This window comes from Amblyraja radiata, chromosome 13, assembly GCF_010909765.2.
Source record: "Amblyraja radiata isolate CabotCenter1 chromosome 13, sAmbRad1.1.pri, whole genome shotgun sequence".
NCBI lineage: Eukaryota > Metazoa > Chordata > Chondrichthyes > Rajiformes > Rajidae > Amblyraja > Amblyraja radiata.
The window spans coordinates 1,882,012-1,893,570 of record NC_045968.1 but is presented as its reverse complement, the minus strand read 5'-3'; the positions used below and the strand labels follow the sequence as shown (position 1 = coordinate 1,893,570).

Below are 11,559 nucleotides of genomic sequence, written 5' to 3'. Positions count from 1 at the left end.
ACTGTCTCATCCTGAACACAACTAAGACTAAAGAGATGGTGGTTAACTTTGGCAGGTCCAAGCTCCCCCTTCAGCCGGTCAATGCTGCAGGGGCTGACATTGAGGTGGTGCAGACATATAAATACCTTGGAGTGCACCTTGATAACAAACTGGACTGGTCTGTCAACTCTGACTCCCTCTACAAAAAAGGCCAGAGCAGACTCTTTTTCCTCAGAAGGCTCAAATCCTTCAATGTGTGTAATGATATGCTGCACATGTTTTACAACACTGTGGTTGCAAGTGTTATTTTCTACGCTGTTGTCTGCTGGGGCAACAGCATTAGTGCAAAAAACAACAAGAAGCTGGTCAAACTGGTTAAACGAGCTAGCTCAGTGCTGGAGGGGAGAGTAGACTCTGGGATGGATGTGCTTGAGAGGTGTATGAGGCACAAGGTGCAGGTCATCCTGAAAAACCCCGGGCATCCCCTCCATGTAATTCTGGAGAGTCAAAAGAGCACTCGGAACAACAACCGGTTCCTCTCCCTGCCCTGTAGAACGGAGCGGTTCAGGAGATCCTTCACCCCTGCAGCCATTAGATTTTATAATTCGGACCGCTAGGCTGTAGGGGGATGCATTTTGCAATTTTTAATTTTTAATTGTTAATTATTGGTCTTTTTAAGTATTTGTTGCTCTCAGGTAGTGTCCACATTGTATTCTATGTATTTTCTGTCTGCGTTCGTTTTGAATCTGTGGGTTTATTGGTTGGGGGCTTCTGGACATCTGAATTTCCCTGAGGGGATCAATAAAGTATTAATTACTATTATTATTATTATTATTATTATTATTATTATTATTATTATTATTATTATTATTATTATTATTATTATTATTATTATTATTATTATTATTATTAACTCCTGTAGCCATGGTCTGCAACTGAGATGCTTGCCGTCAAATAATCACCTTCCAGTGGTGAGATTCCTCTTGATGTGTTCACTGGTGTTGGAGTTTTATATGGGTTCCTTGATGCCACACTTGGTTAATCAAGTCCACAGCAATCACTCTTGTGTTCACTTATTTGGTCCAAGTTGTTTGGAATCAAGTGGTCCCCTCCAGAAAATTTAAATTGTGTTGTGGTGAGCCATGTTATAGGTGAGTGAGTGGTGCACACTATCAACATGTCCTCGTACCTACCAATACCTACCTACAAGAGTAAATCAATGATGTAGCAATTGATTCATTTGGATTTTGTCAGCATTATAAAATGATCAAGTTATCAATCTGACCCAGCATAGCCTTGCCAATCTTTTTTCATATCTACACCAATCCCATTTGCCCACATTAAGTTAGTATACATCACTGCCTTCAAGTTCTTAGTTTAGTTTAGTTTTGTTTAGTTTAGCTGAGTTTAGAGATACAGCATAGAAACAGGCTCTTCAGGCCTCCGAGTCAGTATCAACCAGCGATACCCGCACATTAACACAAACCTACACAGACTAGGGACTACTTACATTTAAACCAACCCAATGAACCACAACCCTGTATGTCTGTGGAGTGTGGGAGGAATCTGAAGATCTCTGAGAAAACCCACGCAGGTCATGAGGAGAATGTACAAACTCTGTACAGACAGCACCCGAGGTCAGGATCAAACCCGGGTCTCTGGCTTGTAAGCGCTGCAAGGCAGCAACTCTACCACTGCACCACCATGCCACCCTGCTGACATGCTATAGGAAGGATGTTGTTAAGATGGAAAGAGTGCAGAGAAGATTTGCATGGATTCTGCCTGGAATTTAGGACCTGAGTTATAGGGAGAGGTTGAGCAGACTCGGGCTTCATTCCTTGGAACGCAGGAGACTGAGGGATGATCCTACAGAGGTGTGTAAAATAATGTGGGGAATAAGATGAATGCACAGAATATTTTACCCAGAGTAGAGGAATCAAGAACCAGTGGACATAAGTTTAAGGTGAGAGGGGAAAGATTTAACCAGAACCTGAGGGGAAACATTTTCACATAGAGGGTGGTGTGTCTATGGAATGAGTTGCCAGTGGAGGTGGTTGAATCAGGTACCACAACAACATTTAAAAAACATTTAGACAGGTTCATGGATAGGAAACATTTAGAGGGATGGGAATGTAGGCGGGACTGGGCAGGTTGGGCCAAAGGGCCTGTTTCCATGCTGTCTGTCTGTTTTTTTCTGGACCGGACCCAGCTGATAGGTGCCATTGTTGCAAGTTGTACTGGAGCAACTTGACCAGAGGCCTGGGTATACCTGGAGCACAAGCATAGCAGTGGGGGCTGTCAGGTCTTTGATTATAGATATTACAGTGAATTAATTCAACTGGATGAGTGCTCATAAGGCTCGCTGGGGGAGGCTGTGATAGATAGGCCTCCAGTGTTTTTAGGTTTTTCTCATTTAGTTATACTGTACTATCTTAGTCCAAAGTGGATGGCTTGTATCAAAATCAAAAGTACAATGATACAATGGTACTTTCCATGTGTACAGTTTGTTGATTCCCAAATGTAGCAACTCCCTGTCTCTCCCTTCTCTATCCTGGTTGTCGTACTAGTTTTAAGTCATAAGGTCATAGGGAACATGAGTAGAATTAGGCCATTTGGCCCATCATGTCTACTCCACCATTCAATCATAGATGATCTATCTCTCCCTCCTAACCCCATTCTCCTGCCTTCTCCCACATAATCTCTGACACCACCTGTTTTTGTAACTCGTTATCACCTATCCCAGAGGCATGAATGGGCCATTGCGGGCTCCACCTTTCCTTGATTATAGTTGCTTACTCATATCTTCCATTCATTTGTCCTGAGTACCGTTTATATCTCTTGTTCCCCTTTCTTCAGACTCTCAGTCCGAAGGGTCTCGACCAGAAATGTCACCTATTCATTTACTCCGTCTCCAGAGATGCTGCCGTCTATCCATGTTCTCCAGAGATGCTGCCTGACCCGCTGAGTTACTCCAGCTTCTGCGTATGTCCCTATAATATGCTCTCGACCACACCATTCTGGTTCCTCCTACTTTTGATCCCAGGCATACGTAACTCTCGCTATCTCTCTAGTTAAATCCTGCTTGAATTCGCCTTCTTCTGCGAGACTCTATTTGTTTACCCCGATCACACAGCCTTTTACACTTGGCTCCGTCCGAAGTCTCAAAGTTGTGCTCTTTGACTGGCGACGTTGGGTTCCTTGCTTGGTCCTCTCATTTCGCTCCGCTTCCGATGACAGTGTACAAAGGGCCTGTCCCACTTACGCGTCCTTGTCTCGCAAATTACGCGACCAAGGACGCGCAAGTGGGACAGGCCCTCAACTCTTGCATCTCTCTACGTTGTGTATTTTTGGCTCAGCCTCCGGGAAACGAACAACCCGGATGCCTGACGTCAAGCTGCCTTGCTCAATAGCCATCTTTGTTGAAAAGCCGAGGGACGAGCAGTCGCGGAGAGGGAACACACACACACACACACACACAATAACAACCCTGTTGAACATCCGAAACTCGAGAAAGAGAAAAACAAAATGTGAGTAGGGTCGATGCGATGACAAAGTGAAGGCGATGGCGAGGGAGGGTGTTTGCAATCAACTGCTCTTGTAATTCCAGCCTGATATTGACACGGATCGGGTCTGTTTGGCAGCGAACAGCACAGGGGTCGGTCTATTCACTAGCGAAGCCGCTGTCCTAGTGCATTAGTGCTGAAAGAGCGAGCACTCTTGGAGACTGAGCTTAGTGGGTGTTGTGAATAAGTGTGTGCTAATGTTGAGCCCCCCCCACCCACCCCCCTTTCTTCTTGGAAGACGTGGGAGATATCAAAAAAGAACATTTTAAACGGTTTGAGAAATTCTTTTATTTTTTCATTTTTCGGGGGAGGTTTTATTTTTGGAGCTGAGCGCTTCTGGTTCTTTTTGCTCTGAAATTGTTACACCGTACACCCGGGCACAAATGCATGTTTAATATCTGCTACCGTTGACACTGTTGCCACTATTGCATGGCGCCGTGCGATTTGCACGAAGCAACGACGTGCTCACTAACTTGCCAGTCCCCTGTTTCGGCCGAGGGCGGTCGCTGAGCGTATATGGTGTTGGGATGGGGGGAGAGAGTGAGAGAAGGGAGGTGGTGGGGTTGGCAACCAGCAACCGGAGGTCGGTGCAACGTTGTCAACCGCGCGTTGAAAAACCCCAAAGGAATCGTCCTTAACTTTGGAAAATAAATAACACGGGTTCCTGTGGGATTGCCGGGTGGGTTCCCCCACAAACCAAGCGTGGAAATAACGTGGCAGATGTCTCTAACGGGACATGAGGAATGACTACTTATTGAAAGCAGTATTTTAAGATCTTAAATCGGATCAGACTAATGTGTGTGTGTGTGATTAAAGCATTTGATTCGATCGTCAATCCATGCCCTTGTGAAGTACAACGGCGTCATGTCCGTCACCGTTGTTTGCATGCGAGCAATTCTATGTTGAATCTCAGTTTAAACGTGCTGCAATATTTGACCTAACAGTGGCATATTTTGATGGCAAATTGACTTTGAGAACCTTATTTCCGCTCTCTGCTGAATACAATCATTTTTAATTGAAGCAACTTTGATGCCTCGAAAAAATTTCAAAAATTTATAAACGTTTAAAATGAAAATTTATCCGAACATTTTTGGTTTCCCAAGAAAGTAATTTTAAGGACTATTATAATTACAGCCCGTTTAAAAGAATATCAGACTAAACCCACACTTACCCTTGAATGATTCTTTCTAATTCTATTTCTATTCATTTTCTCGACCCTTTTGTTTGAAGTTTTTCTTTTTCACATCAAGCTGTTACATTTTGTTCATTCATCAGTCGAGAAATGATTTCGCGGAGGTCAATGTCATGTGTGTCCATCATTCTTGCTACACTTCCAAAACAATCATCTTTTAAATAAATAACCAGTCTTTGGGCTGGTCCTGGGATTTAGCAACATTTCTCACGGGGTTCTTAAAGTCTGTTTGTTGCTTGAGCTACAGTGCCCTCCATAATGTTTGGGACAAAGACCCATCATTTATTTATTTGCCTCTGTACTCCACAATTTGAGATTTGTAATGGTAAAAAATCACATTTAGTTAAAGTGCACATTGTCAGATTTTAATCAAGGCCATTTTTATACATTTTGGTTTCACCATGTAGAAATTACACCAGTGTTTATACATAGTCCCCCATTTCAGGGCACCATAATGTTTGGGACACAGCAATGCCATGTAAATGAAAGTAGTCATGTTTAGTATTTTGTTGCATATCCTTTGCATGCAATGACTGCTTGAAGTCTACGATTCATGGACATCACCAGTTGCTGGGTGTCTTCTCTGGTGATGCTCTGCCAGGCCTGTATTGCAGCCATCTTTAGCTTATGCTTGTTTTGGGGGCTAGTCCCCTTCAGTTTTCTCTTCAGCATATAAAAGGCATGCTCAATTGGGTTCAGATCGGGTGATTGACTTGGCCACTCAAGAATTGACCATTTTTTAGCTTTGGAAAACTCCTTTGTTGCTTTAGAAGTATGTTTGGGATCATTGACTTGCTGTAGAATGAACTGCCAGCCAATGTGTTTTGAGGCATTTGTTTGAACTTGAGCAGATAGGATGTGTCTATACACTTAAGAATTCATTATGCTTCTACCATCAGCAGTTGTATCATCAATGAAGATAAGTGAGCCAGTACCTTCAGCAGCCATACATGCCCAGGCCATAACACCCCCACCACTGTGTTTCACATATGAGGTGGTATGCTTTGTATCTTGGGCAGTTCCTTCTCCCCTCCACACTTTGCTCTTGCCATCACTATGATATAATTTAACCTTCATGTCATCTGTCCACAATACTTTTTTTTCCAGAACTGTGGATGCTCTTTTAAGTATGTCTTGGCAAACTGTAACCTGACCATCCTATTTTTGCAGCTAACCAGTGGTTTGCATCTTGCAGTGTAGCTTCTGTATTTCTGTTCATGAAGTCTTCTGTGGCCAGTGGTCATTGACAAATCCACACCTGACTCCTGAGAGTGTTTCTGATCTGTCATACAGGTGTTTGGGGATTTTTCTATATTATAGAGAGAATTCTTCTGTCATCAGCTGTGGAGGTCTTCCTTGGCCTGCCAGTCCCTTTGTGATTAGTAAGCTCACCAGTGCTCTCTTTCTTCTTAATGATGTTCCAAACAGTTGATTTTGATAAGCCTAAGGTTTGGCTGATGTCTCTCACAGTTTTATTCTTGTTTCTCAGTCTCATAATGGCTTCTTTGACTTTCATTGGCACAACTTTGGTCCTCATGTTGATAAACAGCAATAAAAGTTTCCAAAGGTGATGGAAAGACTGGAGGAAAGACTAGGTGCTGAGAGCTCTTTTATACCTGCATTAAGGAGGCAATTAAACACATCTGAGCAATTACAAATGCCTGTGAAGCCATGTGTCCCAAACATTATGGTGCCCACATGTAATTTTTTTCTATTATAAAGCTAAAATTGTGGCATACAGAGGCAAGTAAATAAATGATAGGTCTTTGTCCCAAACATTATGGAGGGCACCATAGCAATGGCTCTGTTACACATTGTACAGTTCTGTGTTACTATATAAAATAACCTACCAGGCCCCGATTTATTCTGTTTTCCAATACCCAGCCTAATTATTGGAAAGGGCTGAACACATTTGAGAAATGAGGCATATCACTTTATTTCATAATGAAACAAATATAAAAGTTCTCACTTGTGCCTTAAGGAGAGGATGGAGTGGATGTGGGGAGAGTGTTTCCACTAGTGGGAGAGTCTCGGACCAGAGGCCATAGCCCCTGAATAAAAGAACGTACCTTTAGAAAAGAGATGAGGAGGAATTTATTTTGTCAGAGGGTGGTCTTCTTCTTGCTAATGAAACATAAATAAAGAGAAGAGGGTGGTGAATCTGTGGAATTTATTGCCACAGATGGCTGTGGAGGCCAAGTCAATGGATATTTTTTAGGTCAAGATTGACAGATTCTTGATTAGTGTTGGGGAGAAGGCAGGAGAATGGGGTTGAGAGGGAAAGATAGATCAGGCATGATTGAATGGTGGAGTAGACTTGATGGGCCGAAAGGCCTAATTCTGCTCCTAGAACTTATGAATTTATGAGAGAAGGTGCACAACGTATAAGATTGTTGGGCTATCATCCAAAATGTACCTAATATAATGGGAGATAAAACAGTGGCTGCAACTATAGTACAAGTCAGCCGCTCTAGTCTAAACCATATTGTAAACATGATGTAAACCTTGGAGTACACATCCCAAAGATGCTCTGGAATATCGGGATCCTTGGATGTTAACCATGAAACACTACAGTCTGTATTTTCTATTCATGAAAGAATGGCTTTGAAAGATTAATAGACTAGGTGACCTACATAATAAATTACAAAGAGGCAGTACTATGTTAGCTGGCGAACGTCATGTCGAAGGAAGTCGGCAGGCTTTACCACTGTGCTACGTATTTACTTGTGCAAGGTGTTTACCTAACACTAAAGTGGGAATGAAGCATGGAAAATAATAGCTGGCTTGAAGAAGTGTGTGTGAATGCGAAAGGCAAGGAAGGTTGCACAAGAGTCAAATGTAAAACAGCAGAAAGATAATTCCAATTCATTGTCGCTTTAAATAAAGGCTCTAGTGTTCTCAGTGCAATGTGTCTCAGAATTTATTCCATCAGTGTAAGTTGAACGCACCGCCAATGCATGTGGTGAGAAACACTTAAGTATTCAATCTGATCCGTCCTGTAATTATTGTAATCTACTGAATATGCCTTTCCATACTCTGCCTTCCCATAACTTAGTGTCAGGAAATGTATCATTGTACATTGGTCTGATATTGCCTTCACCACTCAATTACGGTTAAAGCTCATACGCTTACAATAAAATCAAGACCATATTAAGGTAAACTGGGTTATACTGCAGCTTTTAATATTATTTGATGTTATTTAGTAATATTTCAATTTGTTATTGATTTGAACTGACAGGTGCATCCATGCATGCATGCACTAGGAGTCAAATAATGTCATTATTAAAAATAGCAAAAGAGCAGAAGACCTGTGTTTTTTCCTCAAAAATAGCCTTTCAGTTTCTAATCAAAGGGCTTAGTGTTATTTGTGTTGTGTGAATTTAATATGCTGCGATTCCTGGTTATTTTTGCAAAGTAATTCTCCAAAACAAAACAACTGCTTTTCAGTGACTAATAATTAAGTGATCTTAAAATAAGGGAAGGAAACTAAATCAGTAGATTTTACTTTGGAGAGACATTTATCAAAAGAATCAGATCAATTACAATGTTATTTCCCTGAACATGATTACCTCCTGTCTGCACCCTGGTGCTTTTGGAAATTCTGTTTTATTTTACTGTAATTATTTTCTCTCCAAAGCAGTAGGAGAGCAGACTTTTGTAGACTAACTCAAGGACTTTATTGCCTCGATCACAGGAGGATGAGGAGTGATCTTATAGAGATGTATAAAATCATGAGAGGAATAGATCGGATAGATGCACAGAGTCTCTTGCCCAGAGTAGCGGAACCTGAGGGCATAAGTTTAAGGTGAAGGGGGAAAGATTTTATAGGAATCTGAGTGGCAACTTTTTCACGCAAAGGGTTGGTGGGTGTATGGAATGAGCTGTCAGAGGAGGTAGCTGAGGCAGGGACTATCGCAATGTTTAAGAAGCGTTTAGACATTAGAAACAATGGATAGGACAGGTTTAGAGGGATATGTGCGAAACACAGGCAAGTGGGACTGGTGTAGATTGGACCGGTATGGGCAAGTTGGGCCGAAAGGCCTGTTTCCACTCTGTATGACTCTATGGCCATTTTTGGGTTGAACAGTCATGCTGCAGTTAGTACTCCGGTAACACTGGTTCAAACCTGACCTCCAGTATTGCCAGTGTGGAGTTTGCACATTTTCCCTGCACTAATGTGGATTTCCCCTTGTGCTGTGTTTTCCTCCCACATCCCAAATATGTGCTGGTAGGACAATTGTCTACTGTAAAATACTCTTTGTGTAGGTTAATGACAAATCAATCAAAGGGCAGCTGATGGACATTTGTGAGAATAAGTTGATGGGGAGTGGGACTGATGGGATTGCATGGAATCGGTGGGCTGAATGGACTCCGTCTGGTTCATAATAGTAAATAAAAAATAATCTACCATATTATATTTGCTGATTGCTGCTAACTCAACAGACACTGCAATTGAAATATCCCACGAACGTCAGCATCCAGTACATTTCTCCTCCAGGCTGTGTCAGCCTGATTTATGTCTATGTTTATAGTGGGGATTCTTGTTGAACTGATCAATGAATTTGGAAACTTAAAGGCACAACCTATGTTTTCTTTGGAAGACTTCAATTGAAGAGACATTGATTGCATTATATGACATGTGTGCAGGTTGATAACCATAAGTTTGAAGGTTACTTAAGATGTTTTAAATTTTAATTCAGCTTGATACATTTTGTTTCCCTTTCTCATTCTTCCTGATTCTCTCCTGCATACTTACAATTGTAATATCTTCAGAATCTTCAGAGGATGATTTCCCATTTAAGTCAATATTATTTCTTCTGCATAAGAATCACACGTGGGTGAATGGTCGGCTTTCTGCATCCATCTACGTTCTAGCTTTCTTTGTTGCTCTGAAGCAGAGTTCAATGCACAAACTATTCAACTTTCCCCGCTAATATTTGGCAATATATTAAAAGCCTAACAAAATCGGACTTTAAAAATTAAGGGAGCATTTTTAATTAACATAAATCATAAACACAAAGCCTAAGTGCCTGATATACCCTAAAGGACACTTTTAGAATCTCAGACATGAAGTCCTCCATGATATTGATCACAGTGAAATAAGAGAATGTGTTGATATGTAAAGACATAGGTAATCTTCCATGAACATATTCACTATGTTTTTGTCACTGCTGTCTCTTTAATAATTCAAGGTTAACTTGTAAATATGGATCTCCTTAGTTCAGATAGAGACTAGTTCTGAGGAAGGTGATTATGTCACTGTGGAATGGAGCCGATTGCGTAATCTTAGCGTCTGTCCAAGGCCATGAAATCAACATGAAAATAGTATCTTTATTCTTCCTCAAGAAAAGAAGAAGAAATGTGTTACCTTAAAATTGAAACTTTAATATTTACTCCAAAGCAAGCAATGGTGGCATTATTTTTGGCCACGATATTGTCATTGTCTAATAACCATTTTTGAAGTAATTCCACGTTGATCAATTGAAATGGACACGAGAGATGCTGGTGTCTTGAGCATAACCCCAACCGTAGGACTCAGCAGATCAGGCAGCATTTGCCAAGGGAAATGGACAGACGATGTTTCAGGTTGGGACCCTTTTTCAGTTTTAAGGAGATATGCAAAACCACACTTGTAGATTCTAAAACATCATGGGAACCCAAGTAAGACATTGTCTGGTGGAGATGTTTATGTCATTGTTGGCAATGAATAAGTAACTGGAAGATTGGAGGATTCTAAACACTGTGGTTTTGTTAAAGGAACTTCAGGTCAGTGAGCTTAACATTGATGGTGGCCAGGTTATTGGAGGGGATTCTGAGAGACAGGATCTACCTGCATTTGGAAAGGCAAGGACTGATATGGGATAGTCGACGATGCTTTCCGTGGTGTGCTACATGGGTTGGTGCTGGCTCCACTTGTCCCTCATCTACATTATAACAATGCAATTGGCATGATTAGTATATTGGTGGACTCTGAGTTTACATTGGGCTCTCTGGGGAGAACTTGACAAAATAAAAACAAGGTCATACCAATCACATTGTCTACATACTGCTGGATACAAGAGAGTTCCATGCATCATATGAAGTTTAACTGGCCACATTTAATTTAATTTATATCATATGATGGAAATGATGACAGACTGGGAGGTAATGATAACACATGCATTATTTTTATTGGAATATTTTTACAAGTGTCAATATAATGAGATGGGCTGAATTACTCCAGTTATTAAATGGCATCCAGTTTAAAGCTAAGATCAGATGTAGTCCTTGATCTGCATTGAGTTTACTGAAATTAGTAGAAGCCTCTAATTAAGACTAATTACAATTAAGTGTACAATACCTGAATCAGGAAAGCTAGTCCCATTTTCCGCTTTTGGCACAAGTTGCTCTAAACCTTGTCTCTGCATGTAAATCTAAAAATGTCTTTTAAATGTTGTTATCGTATCTGCCTCAGCTACTTCCTCTGGACAGTCATTCAATACACCCACCACTCTCTGTGTGAGAACGTTGCCCATCAGGTACCTATTAAATTACTCCCCTCTCATCTTAATCCTCCATCCTCTATTTCTTGATTCTCCTATTCTGGGACAAAGACACTATGCATTCAACCTGTCTATTTCCTTCAACATCATATATACCGGCATAAGATCACCCCCTCAGCCTTATGCACTCCATGGAATAAAGTCAGACTGCCCAAACTCTCCTGGTAGCTCAGATCCTCAAGTGCTGGCATCATCCTTGTATTTTACTGATCATTGATCACTGTAGAGTGTGTGACTATTGACAACTGAGTTTAGAAAACAATTATCGTTTTTTTTACACAAG

At 41.1% G+C, this 11,559-nt stretch overlaps 1 protein-coding gene across 1 annotated transcript in view; it reads left to right on the top strand.

Moving 5' to 3' along the window:
- The first annotated feature begins 3,371 nt into the window (after positions 1 to 3,371).
- The window catches only part of LOC116979542 (vesicle-associated membrane protein 2-like), a 76,394-nt gene continuing 68,206 nt past the window's right edge, over positions 3,372 to 11,559 (top strand). The window contains exon 1 of the mRNA XM_033031090.1: positions 3,372 to 3,506. Within this exon, the coding sequence (XP_032886981.1) occupies positions 3,505 to 3,506 (2 nt within the window). The 5' untranslated portion in view covers positions 3,372 to 3,504. The remainder of the gene's footprint in view (positions 3,507 to 11,559) is intronic.